The sequence below is a fragment of the Lepidochelys kempii genome, chromosome 2 (genome assembly GCF_965140285.1).
Source record: "Lepidochelys kempii isolate rLepKem1 chromosome 2, rLepKem1.hap1, whole genome shotgun sequence".
In the NCBI taxonomy this organism is placed as follows: domain Eukaryota; kingdom Metazoa; phylum Chordata; order Testudines; family Cheloniidae; genus Lepidochelys; species Lepidochelys kempii.
Window position 1 is genome coordinate 105,722,790 of NC_136381.1, and position 23,075 is coordinate 105,745,864.

A 23,075-nucleotide genomic window follows, 5' to 3' on the forward strand; every position below is an offset into this window, starting at 1 on the left:
CACACAAAAAAGTAGTTCGTGCATTACAGATTGTTATAAGTAGCCACAAGTCAAGCGTCTTTATTAAACCCAGGATTTTTAGATGAGTTACTAAAGTTATGAATTTAAGCTCCCAGGCTCATCTTTTGAAGGTGTTTTGGAGGTTTCTTTTGAGAATGAGGACTGAGGGGTCAGACAGAGTGATCACTTTGTGAAAAGCATTCAACCGTGGATATGTTGTTTTTTTCTTTTAGTAATTTTCTGTGAGAGTTCATTCAAGAGCATAGTGATTGTCTCGTTTCACCCACAATTGTATTGCGGGATTTAGTGCATTGGATGAGATACACGTGAAGGCATACGTAGAACTCATGGATCTTGAAAAGTGTGTTATGCGGTATATTGATCTTCATAACAGTGGAGGTAGGTCTACAGGATTCCCATCTGTTATGGCAAGGACTGGAGCCACTCTGAGTTCATGTGTCCTGGTCTGTGGGAAACTTGTTTCTGATGCTGAGTTTGGTGAGGCTGGGGATGTTGTCTGAAGGCCAAAAGATTTATTTCAGGATGGGGTCCCCATCGAGGAGGGGTTGTAATTGCCTAATGATACCCTATATGGGTTCAGATATGGGGTGGCAGATAACAACTAGAGGTGTACAGTCAGAGGTGTATTATTTTCTGTACTGAACTAGGTACTCTCAGAGTATTTGGGTGGCCCATTCCATGATGCAATCTACTTCTCTGGTGGAGTATCCTTGTTTGGTGAAGGTAGTTTTAAATCTATTGAAGTGTCAGACTTTCTCCTCAGAACATATTCTGTACTATCTGAGTGCCTGGCTGAAGGTAACAGATTTCTTGGTGTGTTTGGGGTGATTACTGGATGTGTGAGGCGATTGTGGTGATCCATGGGTTTCCTGTATATAGTTGTCTGTACAGTTCCATTGCTCATTGTGGTGTCCAGGAAGTTGATACTGAGTGTTCTAGAGAAAGTTTGATGGATGGGTGGGTGGTGGTTGCTGAAGTTGTGGTGGGAATCTATGAGGGTGTTTAGGTGTCTGGCCAGAGGATTAAAATATATCATGGATGTATCTTAGGTCTATAATTGGTTTTGTGGTGCATTTGAGTTTTCTGTGTTGAGAAAAATCAAGGGAGAGATTCTATGAACCATTTGGACACAGACTGAATTCCTACCTATTTCTATTCCTGACAGCTTTTAAAATAGTAAAATGAAGCACTAGAGATCAGCTTGTGTCTCCAGAACACAGATAGGAGTGTGTGCAAGTCTGAGTGATAGCACAAAAGTAGATACTTGGTGTGCGTTAAGAATAAATGAATGCTAATTGCTCACTCTCACTTATGTCTGGTGCCCACAACGAGAAGAAAGAAAATGCACATGAGCTGCTATTCTGGTGTAATCATAAGGCTAAGCTCTCAAATTGGTCATGCAATCATCTACTCTTGAGTCAAATATCCAAAACACAAAAACCAACCAAAAACCCCAACAACCACCAAAACACAACACACCAAAAACAACCAACCAATCACAGCCACAAAACCAACAAAAACAAAAAAAACAAAAAACAAAAAAACTGACTCCTACTTTCCTTTCATCCTCATAGGCACGCACTAACAGCTGTCATAAGGTTCCGTTCCAGGGAAACCGAGAGGAAGCAGCATTATCCTAAAAGAACCTTCACATTTAACGTAATTATCACATACCTCATTATTACGTGACTTGAGAGTAGGGTGGACCTCTACCCCCATCCTGATTTTTCACATTTGCTATCTGCTCACCCTACTTGAGAGAAACAAGGTGGGCGAGGTAATATCTTTTGTTGGACCAACTTCTGGTGATGAAAGAGATAAGCTACTAAGCTTCCCTGAGCTCTAGAAGAGTGTGCTAATAAAATCTGCAGATGACACAAACTTGGGAGGATTGCCAAAACGAAAAATGACCGGAATATCATACAAAAAAGATCTGGACAATCTTGATAACTGAAATAACAGAAATGCGATGACATTTAATAGTGCAAAGTCATGCACTTCGGGCCTAACAACAATAATTTTTTGCTATAATTTGACAATGTATCAGCTGAAAACAACAGAGGAGAAAGACTTGGGTGTATTGGTCAATCTCAGGATGACTATGAGCCGCCAATGTGATGTGGCCGTGAAAAAGGCTAACGCAATCCTAAAATGCATCAGGTGAGGTATTTCCAGTACAGACAGGGAAGTGTTAGTACCATTGTACAAGGGACTGGTGAGACCTCATCTGAAACATTGTGCGCAATTCTGGCCTCCCATGCTTAAGAAAGATTAATTCAAAACGAGAACAGGTGCAGAGAAGGGCTATTCGGATAATCAGAGGAATGGAGAACCGACCTTACAGAGGAGACTTAAGAATCTTGGCTTGTTTAGATTAACCAAACAAAGGGTGAGGGGAGTATGATTGCTCTCTATAAATACACCAGAGAGAGAAACACCGGGGAGGGAGAGGAGTTATTTAAGGTAATGGCCAATGCTGATAAAAAAACAAATGGATATAAACTGGCAACCAAGTATAGACTTGAAACTAGACAAAGATTTCTAACCATCAGAGGAGTGAAGTTCTGGAGCAGCCTTCCAAGAAGACTAGTGGGGGCAAAAAACTAATGTGTTTCAAGACTGAGCTTGTAAATTTATGGAGGGGATGGTCTTATGAGATTGCCTACAATGGCATATGCCCATCTGCGACTGCTATTAGCAAATGTCTCCAACAGTGACAGTAGACAGGGAGGGCTCAGAGTTACTACACAGAATGCTTTCCCAGGTGTCTGGCTGGTGGGTCTCATCCACATGCTCATGATCTAACCAACTGCCATATTTGGGGTCAGGAACGAATTTTTCCCCAGATCGGATTGGCACAGACCCTGGGGGTTTTTTGCCTTCCTCTGCAGTGTGGTGCACAGGTCACTTGTTGATTTGAACTAAAATAAATGGTAGATTCTCTGTAACTTGAAGTCCTTAAATCAAGATTTGAGGACTTCAGTAGTTCAGCCAGAAGTTATGGGCCTATTACAGGCGTGCATGGGTGAGATTCTGTGACCTGTGATGTGCAGGAGGTCAGATTACTAGATGATCATGATGGTCCCTTCTGTCCTTAAAAGTCTATGAGTTTATATTCAAATGTGGATTCACTGTGGATAAGAAAAGCCTACATCTGAGGGAGTGCCATACTTGCTGCTGCAACAGTCACAGTTCTACAGATAGCACCACAACGTTTTACTACAAAAGAAATGACTCCCTGGGTCCTGCAATTTAAAGGAACTGATGGTACCTGCATAAGACAGGTACCTGAATGGAATTTCTTACTAAAGTACTTCTAGTTTCTAAATCACATCAAGCTATTTTGACCTGGAGGTTAGGAAAACAAAAAACGGACCAGCTATATAAAGTGAACAAGTAATTTGTGATTAGTATGAGATATAAATAGTTTCATTTCCTTAGTTTTAATATGCATAACACCATTCCACTTCTGTGTTAAAACTATGGCTAGAAAAGCCTCACTTCTTTTTCTGTTCTTCATACTCTAAAAATAATTAAATTTTAAAAATTGAACCCCTGTATTTTTAGCTTGGTACTAAGAGGTTTAAACTGTTTTTGAACAAATTGGTGTTTTATACACTTATGACCACATTAGTCTATGTACAGTTTTTACCTAATGATTTTTTTTTTAATCTCTGAATGATCAAGTCCTAACTAGTTACATTAAGTCTAATAAATACATGTAGATCTCTAAAAAAAAAATCAAAAAAGAGTATGCAAGTAACTGGATTTTAAAAACAAACAAAAAATCTCCAAACTTGAATACAAAATGCTCATACTACTCTTTTTGATCCCAATAAGACTAAGGCCTTGTATACACTGGCAAGTTTCTGTGCAGTAAAGCGGCTTACTGCGTTGTAACTCCCAAGGTGTACACACTGCCAAGCCACTTAGTGCACAGAAACTGCACATTTGCAACGCTCTAAAAAACAAAAAAAACCCACCCCGATGAGAGGCATACAGCTTTCTGCACGGGGGCTACAGCACTGCACCTGGAACACTGATTTCCCCTGCCCCTGAGGTTACTCACCATTTTGGGGGTCTTGTGGCTCATGTGTGCTTGCCTGGGGTCAGCCAGTTAGTGACAGGTATATGAATAGTGGCAGGGTTTTAAAATCACTGAATCAGTGGTCTCTGTGTTGCAAACAATACTGCTTTTGTAAAATGTTGCATGTTGGCTTCACAGATATGACCTTGGGAGCCCAACCTCCCGCTTTGTTATCGCCAGCTGAACAGCTGTGCAGAATTAGAAAACAGCCACAAAGAACTAAAAAGGACTTTCTTCATGAAGTCATGATGAGTGCACGGCCAAAAAACAAAAATTGAAGGAGTGGAGGGACAGCAAGAAGAGGAACGGAAAGGAGAACATGGCACACCAGAATGAAGCTACTGAGCGGCTCTTAAAAGTTATGGAGCGCCAAGAGGACACACTCCAGGCACTACAAACCGAGCAGCTCCGCGCCTGCCCTCTCCCGCAGCTGCTGTCGCAAAACTCATCCCCAGACACCGCCAACACACTCTAATCAACCTCCTGGCTCCAGTCTATACCTGCTGCATTCTACTCGTGCCCCATCACAGTCCTGCCCTGCGGACTCCCAGTACCCACTGCACTCAACACCCGTCCCTCTGCAGTTTAGCCCTGCTGAAGTACAGTACCCGGTGCACTATACTCCAAAGGACATGGTTGGATAGAATACCTGTACAAACACAAATCTTTAACTGTCCCGGGAAGCCACCTCCTCCTGGGACCCTCCCTTCCCCCAATCCCCACAATGCTGACGCGTTTTGTTGTTTGTCTCTCTCCTCCAGTTGTTGTTTTTTAATAAAAGAATTGTGTTGGTTTGAAAGCAATCTTTATTCCATTGACTGAAAGCAAACAGAGCCCTGCAAAGCAACAGGCAATTTTCTTAAACCTTTATAGTGCATCATCTGCACCAATCCATCACAATCTCCTCCCAGCATTATAGGCACTGCACTCCCAAGCATAGCAACAAATGTTAGCGGCTTTCAGCTTCAAATTGCTGCCTCAAGGCATCTCTGATCCTTATGGTCCTGTGCTGAGCCCCTAATAGCCCTGGTCTCTGGCTGTTCAAACTCTGCCCCCAGGCGCTGAGCCTCAGCGGTACAGCCCTATCTTGAGTGAAGCTTTCACCCTTCCCTTCACAAATATTATGGAGCATACAGCACATGGCTGTAAGCATAGGAATATTCGTCATTGGCCAGGTCCAACCTCCTATATAGGCAGCGCCAGCGGATACCCAACAGTTACACTCTGCACTTGCTCAGCCTGTTGTTGAACCGCTCCTTGCGGCTGTCAAGATGCCTAGTGTATGGCTTCATAAGCCACAACATTAAGGGGTAGGCAGGGTCTCCCAGGATCACAATGGGCATTTCGACTTCCCCTATGGTGATTTTCTGGTCTGGGAAGAAAGTTCCTGCTTGCAGCTTCCTGAATAGGTCAGTGTTCCAAAAGATGCATGCATCATTTCCAGACCAGCCTGCGTCAATGTCCGTGAAACGCCCATAGTGATCCACAAGCACCCGAAGAACCACTGAGAAATACCCCTTGCGATTAATGTATTCAGTGGCTAGGTGATCTGAGGCCAGAATTGGAATATGTGTGCCATCTATCGCCCCTCCACAGCTAGGAAACCTATTTGTGCAAAGCCATCCACAATGTCAAGCATGTTGTCCAGAGTCACGGTCTTTCGGAGCAGGATGCAATTAATGGCCCTGCACACTTCCGTCAACACAAGTCTAACGGTCAACTTTCCCACTCCGAACTGGTTAGTGACCGATCGGTAGCAGTCTGGAGTAGCCAGCTTCCACAGTGCAATCGCCACACCCTTTTCCAGCAACAGGGCAGCTCTCATTCTCGTGTCCTTGCGCCGCAGGGCTTGGGCGAGCTCATCACACAGTCCCATGAACGTGGCTTTCCTCATCCAAAAGTTCTGCAGCCACTACTTGTCATCTCAGACGTGCATGTCGAGGTGATCCCACCACTCAGTGCTTGTTTCCTGAGCCCAAAGGTGACATTCCACTGTGGTCATCACCTCCGTGAATGCCATAAGCAATCTCGTGTCATAGCTACTATGCATGGTGAGATCAATGTCAAACTCCTCTTGCCTTTGTAGTTTAAGGAATAACTTCACTGCCACTTGTGACATGTTGGTCAGACTGAGCAGCATATTGGTCAACAGTTCGGGATCCATTCCTGCAGCCCGAAGAGGCAGGGTGCACAGTACACAAACCATTGAAAGATTGTGCCAAATGCGGATAGAAGCACAGGGATTGCTGGGATGCGAAGCAATGCATCACAGGCCATTGGGACAGAGCCCAGGATGCCCCATGACCCCCTCTGCCTTCCCACAACTCTTAGCGACAAAAGAGGAAGAGATGCTCTGTGGGATAGCTGCCCAGAGTGCACCACTCCAAATACCGCTGCAAGTGCCACAAGCGTGAACACACTATTGCGCAGGAAGCTGATAGTGTGAACACACAACAGCAGTTTCCCTTCAGCGCTCTCTGAGCAGCACTGTAATTCTGCCAGCGTAGATATAATCTAAGGGTATGTCTTCACTACCCACCGGATCGGTGGGCAGTGATTGATCCAGCAGAGATTGATTTATCGCGTCTAGTCTAGATCCCCGAGCACTCTTCCGTTGACTCCTGTACTCCAGCACAGCGAGAAGCGCAGGCAGAGTCGATGGGGGAGCAGCAGCAGTCACCTCCCCGTGGTGAAGACACCATGGTAAATCGATCTAAGTATGTCGACTTCAGCTACATTATTCACATAGTTGAAGTTGCATAACTTAGCTCGATCGCCCCCCCTCCCCTGAACATAGACCAGGGCTAAGTCTGTATCTATTTAGATAAAGGGAAACAACAAAGACCAGGTCCTCAGGCACGCTAGCCATCTTTCCGCCACAAACAACCTCGATCAGAGCAGCCTCAGGTCTGTTTTGAGTTGCACTGGCTTGTAATAACCCTTTTGGGGGCAGGGTGGGGTGGTATACTGATGGTGCTCAATAGAACACAGCACACTCAAGCCATGCACCCACCCTTCCCCCACCCTCCAAATCACCTCACACATCAGAGAAAAAGAAGGGTCTGGGAAGGAGTGGGATTTCTCCAGGATGGGGGAATTTCCAATGTCTTCACTTAGGGCAGCTTTCGGTGCACCTTGCTCTGTCAGAATAGCACAAGGGGGACTTAGGGCTGAAGTTCTGCCCTAAATACTCGAGAGCTGATCCTACTCTCATTGAAGTAATTTTGGGGTTCTTGTAGCTGACTTACAGTTTTCAGGCTGCAAGCTGGAGATCAGCATTTAAGGTATAGTAGAACCTCAGAGTTATAAACACCTCGGTAATGGAAGTTGTTCGTAACTCTGCAATGTTCGTAATTGAACAAAACATTATGGTTGTTCTTTCAAAAATTTACAACTTAACATTGACTTAATACAGCTTTGAAACTTTACTCTGCAGAAGTAAAATGTGCTTTCCCTTTTTTTTTTTTTTTTTTGAGTAGTTTATGTTTAACAGTACTGTACTGTTGTTGCTTTTTTTTTTTTTCCAGTCTCTGCTGCTGCCTGATTGTATGCTTCTGGTTCCAAATGAGGTGTGGGGTTTACTGGTCAGTTCATAACTCTGGTGTTTGCAACTCTGGGATTCTACTGTAAGTCACATTTGCCATGTTTATTGCTCACATCATTATGACGAATTGAAAATAATGGTAAGTGGAAACTACGGAAGCAAAAAGCTCACTATAAAAAGTGAAAAATATGCGACAAGCTAAGTCACAACTTCACGGTTTTCAACTTCAGTGCCTAATGTTATGCTCCTAAATCCACAGTACCTTGAATATATTTTCCATTGCAAGGCCATAGGTCATGTGCATTTAGCCACCTGCAAAGTGCAGTAATTTTTAAATAATTTCATTTTCTTGAAGAGCTGGGGTTTTTTGTATTATTTTACTGTGAAGGAAGAATAAAAGGTCTTGTAATTAAAACACTGCTTTGGGAAACAGAAGACCTGGATTCTATTCCTAGCTTTTGACACACTTCCTCTGTGATCTTGAGCACATCACTTAACCTCTCTGGACTGGTATAGACTGGGAAAACGAGTGGTATTTTAAAATATGTTGACCCTTGGCAAATATATTTTAAACATCACTGTTTTAATGCACACAAACCTATGCTAAAAGAGCGCTAAGGTTGCAAAGTCAAGCACTCCAAAGCTAGGAAATGCCAGAATTAAGGGCACGCTTAAATCAGCCCCCTTGTGCCCATATACTATGATATGGTTTTTAATTTCATTAACATTTTTTCTACAGGACTCTGCCTCATTCAGTGCACAAGATGGATGGTGCTCAACTAATGAGTAAACTATTCAATATTTTGTGTTCTCCTCATTGCACACTATTAGAACTGAAGCATAAAAAGATTAAGGTATAATATGTCCATTAATTTTGGTTGCCCAATTTGGGATGGCTAATACCTGATTTTTTAGAGTACTTACCATTAAATCGTGATTTTTATGTTGACAGTACAGCTCTCATTGATTTTGGTTGCAGAGTGCTCAGAATTTCTGCAAATGAAACCTCAGCAAGAGGAACACACCATTAGTTACCATCAGGGGAAAAGTTTGGTTTTAGTAACTTACCCAGCATCACACAGCAACTCTGTGGCTGGGGAAGGTATAGGATCCAGTTTCCCAGGGCAGCAAATTGCCTGAACCAGGAAACCATCTTTTCTCTTTTTGCAAGCCTCTGCCTTTACAATCCTGATTGTTGTGGGCCTCCCTGGCCACCCCTGACATGCAACCTAAGTCGGTTGAATGACAAACAGCCAGTCCACTTCCGAACCACATCCAGGAAACATCTGTATACACTCATACGTCACACTATTCACTTTCTCGCCCTCACAGCCTGCCCCAATACCAAGTGACATGGGACCTGTTGCCACCTAAGGAAGGCAAAGAACCCCGGTGGACCCAGTCTGTACTCAACTCCGGTACCACAGCTCACCAGGGACATCATGTGGTGATTCATAAACTCTTGACACTTGTACTTTCTGTGACAAAAGGGAGACCCCAGCACACTGTGTCAGGTTGCAGCCCCTCTTCTAGCTCCTCCAGAACCTCTTACTGAGGTTCTGGCTGTTCTTCTCCCCACAGTTCCTGTCCTAGCACACTCCATCCATGGCCCCACAAAGTCACAAGACCTCCTCATCAACCTCCTTCTGATACTGGCCAAGTCAGCCATTCATCATAGCAGGAGGAGGAGGGGAGGTGCTCTGTTGGGCCTATTTCCATTCCCTTGTCCATTTATACCTCCACACAGAGTCCACCGACTTCTTAGACACCTATGAGGAGCAGTGGGTGCTGTCTGGGATTCTCTGCTTGGTGTCCCCCTCTGGAACCCTCATTAATAGCCTTTGACCTCACTCCCGTACAGTATTTTTATTTATTGTCCTGAGAAGTCACTAGTAGCCTGGTATCAGTGGTTCCGCCCCCTTGGCTGAAGGGGCAGGCTTTTAGTTTTGGGTGGATTTATACCTTATGATCTTCACTCCCATTACTGTTTTTTCATTTGTTGTCCCCAGTATTCAGTTGTGGCCTGGGTTCATTGGCCCCTCCTCACTGGTTAAAGGGGAGTGTCTTTAGCTATGGGTGGTCTGAGGCCCACTGTCTCCCGGAAACCACAATAGGTACATAACCCTGATCCCCATGAGCCTCCTTGGCCACCCACAATAAGTAATAAATCAACCAAATGACATCCAGACAGACTATTTCCAAACCATGCCTAGGAAACCTCTATATGTGTTCATGCTTCCTACCATCTACTTCCTTGCCCCTCTTGTCCCACCCTCACACCAAAATGGCGGGACCTGCAGCCACCTGAGGAGGGAGAAGAACTCCAGTGGGCCAGCCTGTACCCCACTGTGGTTCCACGGCCCATCAGGGATATTAGTTGGCTGCTCCTCCATGGAGCCATGATCATGGGCACGTACCTGGCATAGTATATAAACTCCCACAACACCTATCCTTTCTGCAGCAAGAGGGAGACTCTGGCATACCCTACCTAAATGTATGACTGACTGAAGACCCTCTTCCAGCTCCTCCAGAACCTCTTATGCAGTTCTGGCTGCCTTTCTCCCCCCAACCTCCTCATTTATGCATAGCCCATCCATGGCCCAACCCAGTGGCAAGACCTCCTCATCAGCCTCCTCCTGGCGATGGCCAAGATGGCCATCCATCCCTTTTCTATTCATGCCTCTGAGCGGAGTTCCTCTAGGCAGTGTGCAATAGGTGTACACCTTCCGAATTCTGCAACAAGCGAGGCAGGAGTCCTACAGACAACAGCCTCCTTCAGTGGTTCAACCCCAAAGCACAGTCCATCCTGTGCAATGAATGAGACATTTTTATATAAATGTTCACACACTTTTGTAACTCATAAAAAAAGAGGCAGATCTAGCCAGTCATAAAACATTAAAATCACCAGCTGAGAGCTTAGGAGACTAGATTTCAAAAAAGAGACAAAATTATCTGAGTCATCACATTTTTAAAAGTTTTACTGATGTCCTTTCAAAATATCCCTTACAGGTTGAAAGCCTGACATTCTTTTACTGCCATGTACTGTGTGTAGGTGGATAAAAATGTTCACTGTGCAGACAGGACACGATTTAAGCTTATACATTTAAAATAAAATTCATACACGAAGTCACAAAACTTGAAAAAAGAAATATAAAACCTGCCTCACGCAGACCCAGGCTAATCTTGACACTATCATTTTAAAGAGTATTTTCCATCAATCCTGAACAGTAGACAATATTTCCACAGTATATTCTGCTATTGATAACAATAATGATTCCGTGTAAGTCAAAAGTCAATCAAGTGTTACTGCTTCAGTGAATCTGTCAGCCTACTCTGTAAACATGGCTTTCAAATAAATAGTGGCTATCAATCAACATTCACATTCCCAACCTAATAGAAACTGTAGGCCCTAGAGTTGCGTATAAAAAGATACTTGGACAGATGTTACGCAGAAGATATTTCAAACTCCTTAAGTAGTTGTCCTCACAGACAGATAGACCATTATCAGCATCACTACTGCTCAGGAATAACCAGCATACTTTATAAAGACAGAATGCAAACTATTCACACATTTAGATTTAAGAAATAAACTTGTTTCCAAAACACAAATAATATCAACTCAGTGCCTCTTGTCACACAACTATAAGAACCTGCTCTTGGCAACAAAACTTTGAAATCTATAACTTTACTGATACAGTAAACAGTGCATTCCGTTTCAAAATATCCCGCAAAATTTTATAGTAGTAAAACACAGTCAGGAAAGTAACTGAAATACTTTCCTCATCGACTGTATTTTCTAAATGGACAACCTACCTAATTCTCAATTACTGAGGGAAAATCTCCTCTCACAACCAAATCTCTGTACAACTTTTCATGAGTGATGTACCAGAGCATTCGGATTCTAATATCTAAACTGTATTGTTAAATCTATTCACCTAAATTTGGATTATTGCTGATTATTGTACTCTATGTATCATATGACTTTTGAAAACTTTATATTTGTGGATGATTTAAGCACTATACCCAGATGTACAGACACACTTTTCCCAACCTATGTATTATATAATTTTTTAACGTTAGCTTTAATAACATTTTTAAATCTGTTCTTACAGTCTTTGTACTTCATTATCTTTCTCTGCTTCTCCCCACATGTACGTATCAAACACACTGGCAAATGAATGCCCAAGCATTGTGACGGGGTTTTTTTTGGTTTGTTTGTTTTTAAATACAAATCCAAGTATGCAAGAGGAGAATATGTACCAGTACCAACACATTACTACAGTTCTCTGCTTATCTAAAAGGACAGACATATTAGCCTTGAGAAAACAGGAAAATATACTTGAATGAGATTAACTTTACTTTTTCCTCCTGGACAGTTTTAGAAATAATGATAGAGTCACATACAAAGAGCATTTACTCTTAACTATAATAGCCTCAACCTATGCAAACAAACAAACAGATTAATCTCTTAAAAGACTAGACAGTGTTAGTGTTACACTGTTTGGCAGTGTCTCTAGCCTCAAGTGAAACACGGTGTTTGACACAATTTAAAAATTCTTAAAAGAGATACAATTCTTTATGGGTTTGATCTTGTGTTTCTTGCTCACTCAGAATTCCCACTGATGTCCATGAGAGTCTAAGGAACACAAGGAATCCATAAACAGTCCCCTTTATTTTGGGATATGGTCACACAAAAGTTTGTCAGACCACAACAAGAATGACCTGTGGGATGTTATAACCAATAACCTAGAGATATATGTACAGTTTTCAACCACACAAGGCAAGAAAATAGAGAAAACAAGTGATACATTGCTCAGAGTACATGTAGACAAATTTTCCATGGGGAGAATTAGTTTCTTAACAATAGCTGAAATGAGCTTCTCCTAAATGTTCGTCTACTTTAATTAGAGTTACTATACTGTACTTACCAATATTTTGTTATCCACTTTATCTCCCTTGGTTTCTAGCTTTACTTTTTTCTTCACTGAAATTTTAATCTTCCTCCCAATAACATCCTTGATACTTTCTGAAATAATGGAGAACACCTTAATCAATACTTCCATTGTCAAGAAGAGTTTAAAAAAACAAACAATATTTTCAAACTTTCAGGGAAAATTCCTCAGTCTTATTGTATTAACTGACATTTTTCCACCCTGCACCTCTCTGCTGCACTCATTTAATATAGGTTATACACACATCAGTCTGACTCCAATAAAAAAATAAAGCCACAATTAATTTATGAGAAGTTTGTCATATACTCAGCTACTTAATGAACAAGTCTGTTGTCCTGAGTAGAGATTAGACTTATACGAAAGTCTTACGCTGCACATAGCGGAATGTCATTTCATATTTCTCCATACCAGAGATTCTCAAACTGAGGTCCATGGTCTGCGAACTCCATTCAGGTGGTCAGCGGATAGTTCCCCCTAAGATGCACGCCTGGGCAGCCACACACAAGAGAATGAAGGGCCACCCACCTAATTAATGGAGACATGCAGGTGTGGCTCCACTTATTAGGTGCCTGTACCCTGGAGAAGATGCACATGTAAGGTGAGGTGGTGGCCTTGAGGAGAATAGGGGGTAGATGGGAGGGGGCAGTGGGCTGAGAAGAGGGGGTGGGGGGGATTTGGGATGTGCAGGGCTGCAGCGACTAGAGAAAGAGGCAACTTCCCCAGCTCCAGGGCTGCAGCTGCTGAGGAGAGATGGCCCTCCTCCCCAGCCTCAGCTCTGTGACTGCTGTGTCGGGAGAGAGACCCCTCCTCCTTCCCAGCCCCAGCTTGGGGGCTGCCGCGGTGGGAGAGAGAGGGCGAGACCTCCCCCTCCTTCCCAGCCCCAGCTCAGGAGCTGCCGCAGCGAGGAAGAGAGGACACATCCATCACATTAGAAAGGTAAGACTATTGATATTAAAATATGAGTTGTGTGCTTTTATTTGTAGAACAAAAAAAGATTATGAAGGGTTTTTTTTATATTAACCCCTTTATATTAAGGGGTTTTTATCCAAAGCGCTTTACTATAGTTAGCGACCAGTACAAACAATATTTGGAAAGATCATTAAGTGGTCCACCGAGACCCTCAGCAATTTTCAGGTGGTCTGTGAAAAAAAAAGTTTAAGAACCACTGCTCTACACTGTTCCCATTCTATTGGGATACTAAAAATATCCCCAAGACAAGCCACCTTGGGAGCACCGCTTATAACCTGGCTGAACCAACTACTGTATGTGAAAAATCAAATGGCTCATTCTTCACTACTTTAAAACACTATGAACAAACTTACGCTCTCACTTCATCTGAAAACCCTGTTGAAGTCAATGGACATGCTGTAGCAGCACAATTCAGCCCTTTATTGTTAATATTTTGGTGGTCAGATGGCTCTAATAATAGAATACAGAGTTTTTCCACACCTAATTTTTGATGGAAATCCAGCCCAGTTCCAGATGTTAACCACTGACTGCTGTACAGAGGCTCTGTGAAATGCAGTACTGGTTTCAGGCCAAGGCCTAGTGATTACATATGCACCTCATGGAACCAACACCCAAACTTATATTAATTTACATAATTTTTGACACTCTCAGCACAGCAACCAAGTACTGAATGAACATAAAGACCAAACTAACCACTCTTCTCTTAAGGCCTCAAGCCTGTCCATGAAGTGATGTCAGGAAGCTTACACTATTACTGTCACTGGTGGATAAAGAGAGGAATTCAGCACAAGGGCAGTCAATCTATCACCTCTTATAAGTATTACATTCACTTTTCTTTTTTGAGAGAGAAAAAAAATGGTACTTGGGAGGAAAAAGGCCTTTCAAACGTACATAACTGGTACTTTTTAAAAGGCAAATTATCTTTTCTTTCACTTTGCCCTTATTTATGCTAAGATTTAAAGGAGTGGTGTTAAAAGCCAAAACATAGGCTTCCCAACTAGGCTCTAACTCAATCCGTTTAAACACGTTAAAGGCATTGTCCCCGTCTATATTAAATTTTTCAAGTATTAGTTAAAATGTGTTAGAACTAACACCACACCTTTCATACTTGCCTAGACAAAGCCACAGATTTCTGCAAGCAGGAAGCAGTAGAATGACAATGAGTCAGAAACAGAATTTGTCAGGAATTTTCTGCTGGAATGATTTTCCAATGGGAAATGCTATTTCCAGAAAATCTAAATTTTTTTGAGATAATATTTCAATTTTGCATCAGAAAATCCTATGGCTGGCCAGGCAGCCTGCTCCCACACTGGCTGATTGACAGGTTACTGGGCTCCCTAGATCTGTGGCAGTCCATCTGGTAGACTCCCAGGGGCTCGGATTTCCTGACTGGCTTTCTTGCTCACTCCCCAGGAAGTTGGGCAAGCCCAGGGAGCAAGCTGAAAAATGTCATTTCAGTTCTCCTGAAAAATGGAATTAGAGACTTTCTCTCCCATGAAACATTTCAAATTTTTGTCTTTTTATCCCAATTTGCACTGTAGATAAAAATGATTAAAAAAATTTAAAAAATCAATTTTTATTTTAATTAGATTTTTTTTAAATAAAATGCTTACTGAGGAAAAAACCTATCTAAAGATAGTTTTAATTAAGATATCTTTGAGCTATCATGTATTTCATCTTGGAATAGGGATTATAAATTCTAATTCTATAGTATGAGACAATATATTCATGTCATGTTAAGAAAAGATTTGTAAATGAGTTCCAACAGTTCATGGATTAGGGACTCAATCTCATGGGATTCCAGGGGCTTCTGCATAGATTATTTAGGTTAATCTTTCCATCTACCCAATGGGACTCGGGGCTCAGTCTAGAAGATACCATCAGAGATACTTAGTTTTACAGTTCTCAAACCCTGGATTTGTGTCTCCAGAGATAACAGCAAAAATGTTTTTAAGTAAATAAATAATACATAGAGGTGAGAAATAACAGACCTCAACCCTATTCTCCCTCTGCAAATTTGTATACACAGAGTCAATCCCTTCTCTCTCTCTAAAAGTGCAAAGTTGCAAAAAGTTCAATGAATAGAAGATTGTTGGGGGCGGAATAGATCTGGACAAGGAGAAGAAGTCTGGAGATAAATGTGAGAAAGGAGCGACAGGCAGTAGAAACAAAAGTGAAACTGTTTGAGCAGCATAATTCAGAAGTCTTGAGGTCTTTCTGAGTGTAGCCCTCACTGATTTGAGATCTACCAAATCACGCTCTTACTAGAAGGGAAAACCTACAATGGCAGCAGGCCATAAAAGAGACCCAGTTTGGGAATATTTTAATGAAGTCCCTCTACCTGTGGGTAAGACAGGCATGCGTGCAAAATGCAAACAGTGCAACAAAAAAATGCAAGGCCTGGTTGCCTGAATGAAACAACATCATGAGAAGTGTTCCTTCTCAGGAGGAAGCTGCGTTGAAGATGATGAAAGGAACATGTCTGAACATGCAGGATCTTCAGGTTGGTAAACTTTTTTATTTCATACTTCTTTCTTAAGGACTGCCTGTCTTCCTTCTGGACTATTCTTGAATTCTCATGTTTGAGCAAAAAATATATAGTTCTTACTCTATGATACTATCATTTTAGAAGCAGTTGTGATAAAAAATAAAGAGCTGAAATGGGCAGATCTCCCTTTTACAATTTCACCTTTAAAGTAGTACTGAGTGTCAGTGAATGCAATGAGTAACACTAAATGAGCAGTATGGTAATAATAATTAAATAATTGCATTGACTTATTTTGTTTAGGAGAATCCATCCTCAACAGACAGGATTCTGAAGACTATCCACCTTCAAGATCCCCATCATTTTCTATAGTTTCAAAGTTATCTGCCTATGACAGTGTTTCAGTCACATCATGTATGTCACAGCCACTGTGTATCACCTGTAGTAAAAAGAAAAAAAAATCTCCATCATCCAGAAACAACCATAGATAAGTTTGTGATAAGAACCAGCAGATTACAAAAAGAGGTAATTGATGAAAAAATTGCCCAGTTTGTTTATGCAACAAACTCTCCTTTCCGTTTGATTGAGAACCCCTCTTCATTTACATGGTTCAGTCATTAAGAACAGGATACAGTCCACCTTACAGAGCAGATGTTGCAGGCAAATTGCTGGATAAAGTATAGGAAAGAGAAATTGAGCAGTGTGCAAGAGGTCTAGAGAGTGAAATTGTTAACCTGAGTCTTGATGGGTGGAGCAACGTCCACAATGATCCTGTTGTATGTGCACGTGACAACAGAAGAAGGGAATGTCTTCCGTACAGAAACAATTGATACATAAGGAAATGCACACTCAGCAGAATACTTACAAGAAGCAGCAGTAAAAGCTGTAACAAACTGTGGAAAAAAATTCAAATGTCTAGTACACAGCTTGGTCACAGACAATTCTTCAAATGTATCCAAGATGAGAAGAAATTATTTAGAAGAGAGTCCCAAGCTAATAACATGCGGTTGCAGTGCTCATTTGATGCACCTCCTAGCCAAAGACTTCAGTGCTCCAGAAATAAAGGCTAATGTTGTTGAAATTGCAAAATACTTCCATAACAACCACTTTGCAGCAGCAAAAAAAAGTGGGAGGAACTAAGCTAACTCTCCCACAAGACGTGCAATGGAACTCAGCAGTGGACTGTTTTGAGCACTGTATCAAGAACTGGCCTAATCTGATGACAGTTTGTGAACAAAAATCGGGAAAAAATAAATGGCACTGTCACAGCCAAAGTTCTCAACATTGGGCTTACGAGAAATATTGAACACATGCTGAGTACCCTGAATACTACTTCTGTAGCCTTGAACAAAATGCAGGGAAATAGCGGTTTTATTGCTGACGCTGTTGAAATTTGGAAGGAACGGAGTGAGATCTTAAAAAGAGAACTATGCAATGACAGAGTTAAATTACAAGCACTGAAAAAAGGAACGGGACAAGCACTATCTCCAGCTCATTTTCTTGCAAATATTCTCAATACTCAGTACCAGGGTCAAATGTTAACTACTGAAGAAGAGGAGTTGGCTATGACATGGACCTCCAGCAATCATCCCTCCATAATGCCAACTATAATAAACTTCAAAGCTAAGAGTGAACCATTCAAGAAATAAATGTTTGCTGATGATGTTTTAAAGAAAGTCACACCAGTGTACTGGTGGACGTCACTTAAGCACTTGGATTCAGAGACTGTTGAAGTGATCATCTCACTTTTAACAGCAGTAACTTCTTCTGCAAGCGTAGAGAGAATATTTCCTTTGGACTAATTCATTCCAAATTGAGAAATTGTTTGGGACCTGAAAAAGCAGGAAAGCTTGTTTTTCTTTTCCAGATTATGAAGAAACAGGAAAATGAAGGTGAAGACAACTGAGTTAGCAACAGAAGCCAATCTTTTAAGTTTCTCATGTTGACCTGGCTGACATAGTCAAATGAAATATTACAAAAAAAAATTAACTATTTTAGTTAAAAACAATTTTAACAAAAACAAACCTGATTTTTAAAAAATTGGATGTTGAACTAAATTCAAAATTTCATATGCTTGTTTTGTTAAAATATTATGCTTGCTGTTGAAGAAAAAAATCCAGAATACAAAACGTTGTTGTTTTAGTTAAATAAAACAATTTAAATGTCTGTCTGGTGATGTTCTCCTCCTAATACAGCATGGCAAGAAAATCTTCCAAATATTAATGATTAACCTGTTGAATCTGAGATATTTATGAGGTCACTGGGAGGTGAACTATCTGCTTCAATTACCTTTGGTAAATGAAATAACCAAACAATCATTCATTTTCCGATATAGCTAATATAAATAGATAAAACTAATCTGAAAAGTTTTCAAAATAAATCACTTTAAAAATGTATAGTGTGTACCTTTTAAAAATGAAACCTACATCTATCTCTGAGTTGTGAAGAATATGTACCAAGGTTATACCAACCAATAAGAATGCACTTTTATGTAGAAATCCATGATTAAATTGAGTCTTCCTGACTAGTGATTTAAATCATGGATTTAAATCACTTCGATTTAATTCAAATCCATCCTGCGAATTTGGGATGAACATTTTTTTCAAAACACTTGAAATTTTTTTCAGGAGGGGAATTCTGTTTTCCAGCCAGCAGTAGTCAGAAACTTAGTCCCTCCAGGCCACATGGCTGCTGTCAGAGGAGTACTGGTGGTATCTCTACAACTTTACCCAGCCTCATCTCAGTCTTTATCTTTTGATTCCTCCTCCCCAGTTAATAGCTCCAAGTGTTTCTGCCACTGTTCACAGCTTTCTCAAGCAGCAGCAGAATGAAGTTGACTTGATTCTTGTCAGTTTCACACAGGGTTTTAAATAGCAACAGCAAAACTGATTACAAACTTGTCCATTTCACAGTGCTGTTGGCTGGGAAAGCTATAAAGGACCATCAGAGGCACTGGAGTAGAGACTCAGGAAAAATTCATGGCACCAATTCACACTAAGGTTATCTTTGTAACTAAGAGCCAGAAACTTTTTTTTAAAATTTTACAGAATTCCCCACATAAAGAACGTTTCCTACCCATCACTAGCAAGTGCATTTTTCAAGTCATTTTACAGACCAGAAACATGAGGCAACAGGAAGCCAAGGCCCATATTTTCAAGTACGCACTTATTTTGATGGTCTCCATTTCTGGGTACCCATCCTGTGATCCAAGTACCACTTAAACCAGGCTGCAAGTGTTTCAAAATTAGCATAGGCGCTTTTGAATATTGTGTCCCAAGTGACCTGCTGAAGGTCACATAGGAAGCATGTGGCAGTTCTGATTCCCAGTTTAGCCATTGTGTTTTACCCATTAAGTTTTGCTCAATGTCCTTTTCACAGAGCTCTCAGATCACTAGGGAACCTGAATTGTCTAGCAAGAAAATTAAATTTTCCTCCTTATGAAATACTCCACTATGACCAGAGTGTTCTCTTCATAATAAATTATGTAAGCAAACAAAAATATGAACTAGACACAGGCACTAAGGCCCCCCATACTGTATGCTGATCTGTGTGAACAGAACCCTGGACCCACTGAAGTATAGTTGGCTCTCAGTGAGAGGGTGACAAGCAGTACAGTAGTCTTGAGAACCACTGGCATACAGTGTGTCAAGGTTGTTATATATAAACGGCAAGCCTTGAAAAGAGTAGCCTGTAGATTCAGCATAGAAAGCCAGTGCTTAGAAGTCTGTTTTTATTTAACTTGCAATAGCAAGTCTGCCTATGTAGATAAGCTTGCAAGATCAGAGCAAAATTCTGAAATTTCACTCTAGTAATAGATGTTGGTACTTTATGGTACAATCTAATGTCTTGTTTGTGGAAGACGTGTCATAATGACTCAGCTTTGCTCCATGGTTCTCTTAGCATAAGTGACACACCTTAACCCATCACGTATTAATTTATAGTGGAAATCCATTCACAACGTTAACACATGCTAGCTGCTCAACAGTTAAACATATTTGGCTGTTTTAAAGGCAGACAAAAAAAAAGCTGATTGTTCAAAATGTTCTCTGTCTACACCTAGCCCCACCACCTACTATACTAATAATTCATGGCATAGAAGCTCTCAAGCAGCTTTAGCACCACTTGTGATCAGTTGTGATTTGTGGAGAGTAATAAACAAATAGTTTTTTCTTTGTACACTACCTTACACATTGCATGCCCAGAGAACTGAATTACAAAAAGATATATATGCTGGAATAAAATTAAGTGTATGTTCTAACATGTCAAAAGCTAAGAAAATGTCAAAGTTAAGGCTCTCTGAACTATCCTCCCTCACTCATACCCTTATGCACAGGTATTTCAAAGGGCTCCAAACAATTGTATATGGCATCATAAATACGCATAAGGGCATAAAAGGAGATGGAGAAGTTAAAAGTAGTTTTAAACTATAAGTTTTCTTGCTATTGCAAGTTAAATAAAAACAACAGTCCTTTAACCACTTGCTTTCCATGTTGAATCTATAGGCTACTCCTTTCAAGGACTGCCGTTTATAGACTGCAACCTTGATACAGTGTATGCCAGTGGTTCTCACGACTACTGTACCGCTTTCAGGTAGTTTCCAGACTACTGTACCGATTTCAGGAGGCTGATTTGTCTTCCTGTTTTTGACTTGTGAGCCTTGTCTGAAGCCAGTGCCCTGCATAGCAGGACTGAAGCATGTAACTTAGCCTTGGGGAGCCCCCTGTGGTGTGAGGCCCTGGGCAACTGACCTGCTCGCCACCCCCTAATGCAGGCCCTGCATTTGCAACCCCTCTAAACCCATACCCTGACCCCTCCGGGAGTCACAACCCCTAGGCTGAGAAACACTGATCCAGAGGAGTTGAGTACCCCCTGGAAGACCTCGGTGCACCCCCGCTTGAGAACCACTGCTGTATGCGGTGCTGTCACGAAGGCCCATGTATAGTGTCACTATACATTTCCAGGGTGGGGACATGCCCGGTCTACTTTTCAGCCCCTGAAACGGGGCTTTCACTCCGGTTTTCGTTGGCTCACAGCGGCTGAACGCTCCGGACTGGGCTGCTATTTCTAGGGCTTGAAAGGCTGTAATTCCCACCCCACCCCCCAGCAGCAACTCTCTCCAGCAGCAGTGCCAAGGGAAAAAAGAAAAAAAACAGAGGCGCTGCAGCCTGGCTTTCCCTCGCTGAATCCCCCACCCTACCTTCGCCCTCGCGGCACCTTCCCCACCACGCCTCCCCCCGGCCCGGCTCCGGCGGGCAATGGCCAGCGCCACCCGCCCCAGGATGGCCTCACCGCTTGCCCGCCGCCTCCCCAGCAGGCTCGCACCCCAAACAGACTCGTCCTTCCCCCCGCCCCCCAGGAGGGAGAGAAACGCGGCTCTTACCTAGCTGCTCCCGGGGCACCTCGGAGCTCTCCTCGCTCATCGTGGCCCTGGCGGGGGGCGGCGGCGGCGGCGGCGGGGCTGCGGGCGAAACTCTTTCGCTCCCTCGTCCCAATCCCCGCGCCAGCAAAACGGGGGCGGAGGGGCGGGCGGGCGCGCGGCTGGTTTGGGGTGGGGGGGGGGCAGACGGGACAAGTGGCGGCGCTGGAAGGGCTCAAGGGGTTACTGCTCCATGGCTCCGCCCGGCTCCGGTGCCGGGGTCTCTCCAGGGGCGGGTCACCCGCGGCTGCAGCGCGCAGCCCCCGCGGCTCCTTCCTTCTCCGCTCCCCTGCAGTCTCCTCCTCCGCCTCCTCCTCCCGCCCCTCCCCGCCCGGCGGGCAGCGACCGGCCCCGCGGCGCCAGCGGAAGGCGTGGGCGGAGGTGGAAATTCCTCGCTCCCGGCCGGTCCCGCGCAGCCCCGGGGAGGGCTCTACGCCGCCCCAGCCCGAGCCGCTCGCCTCCCCTCGCGAGAGCGGTCCGCGGCCGGGAAGCCGCCGCCGCCGCCGCCGCCCACCCGCCCGGGGGCCCGGGGAGCGCCGCGCGCGCGCCTGCCCGCCCCCCCCCAGCCCAGAGCATCTCCTTCAGGGAGACATGTTGGCAGCCCTGCCCGCCGCCGGGAGAGTTTCTAGGCACACGCCATGCGCAGAGGGAGAGAGAGAGGACAAATTAGGGGCATTAAGCAGCCCCTCCTTGCTTCCGCCGGAGCCACAGAACCTGCCGGGAGAGAGAAAGAGAGAGACCAAGGGGGCCATCTGCTGGTTGGGATTGGAGGGGTTCCTGTTTCCCAGCCTCCTTCCTCTCTTCCAGACAGTTGAGGCTGGGGGGGGGGGCTGATGCGGGACAGGGACCACGCGGATGACACAACCACATGCCTTGCAGGGGTCCCGGACACTCGGGGGGCGGAAGACCGCCTCACTAGAGATCTAATTGTGAAGCAGTTTGAGTTCTGAAAGTCTCTCCCGCCTCTGAAAAATGATTTTGCAAAGGGGTGTTGCAATGAGACATGTCCCATATTGCTTATACACAGTGCCACGCTCCTAGACGGATCACGTGGCTTGCATATTTCTTTAATCAAATTTGGGTGCTTCTCACTCTAGTCATCAGTTTCCTATCCTGACGACTTTGGGCGAGTCACTCATGCCTCTCTTTCCCCTAATCTATCTTGCCTATTTGAACCCTAAACTCTCTGGAGCCTGGGCTGTCTCTTACTATGTGTTTGTACAGCACCTAGTATGCCAGGGTTACAATCCAGATTGGGCTCTCTATCACAACACAAATCATAAAAGTGATAATTTGGAGTAATAATACCCACCATCATAACTTGCACCCTAGCATTGGCAGCCTCAGCAGAGAGGCCACAGAATTGAATGTATAAGGAGAGGGAACTCTCTCCACTACTGCTGGTATCTCCCTCTGGGAACACAGGCCTAAGGTGGGACAACTAGCTCCATTACTGTCCTTGCTGTATCTGATTGTGGATCAAACTCACCAGTTATCTGGGCTGTCAAGTCAGGACCTTTCAGGATATCACCTTTTACTTAATTCACATAAACAGAATTAAAAGATTTTGTATTAATTGCACTTTTGTATTAATGACACTT

General features: G+C 43.2%; 1 protein-coding gene across 4 annotated transcripts in view; it reads right to left on the reverse strand.

Annotated features, from left to right (window-relative positions):
- CARMIL1 (capping protein regulator and myosin 1 linker 1) overlaps window positions 1–21,955 on the reverse strand; it is a 256,105-nt gene extending 234,150 nt beyond the window's left edge. For 2 of the 4 annotated variants that reach the window (XR_012157297.2, XM_073331850.2), the window contains exons 1-2: window positions 21,439–21,955; window positions 12,581–12,678 (exon numbers count right to left, since the gene is read on the reverse strand). Coding sequence is in view for 3 of the 4 variants with exons in the window: in XM_073331850.2 (XP_073187951.1) it covers window positions 12,581–12,678; window positions 21,439–21,478 (138 nt within the window). In the remaining variant the exon portion in view is untranslated. The remainder of the gene's footprint in view (window positions 1–12,580; window positions 12,679–21,438) is intronic. The other 2 variants (XM_073331849.2, XM_073331848.2) reach the window with 1 other exon arrangement.
- Between the last annotated feature and the right edge of the window lie 1,120 nt (window positions 21,956–23,075).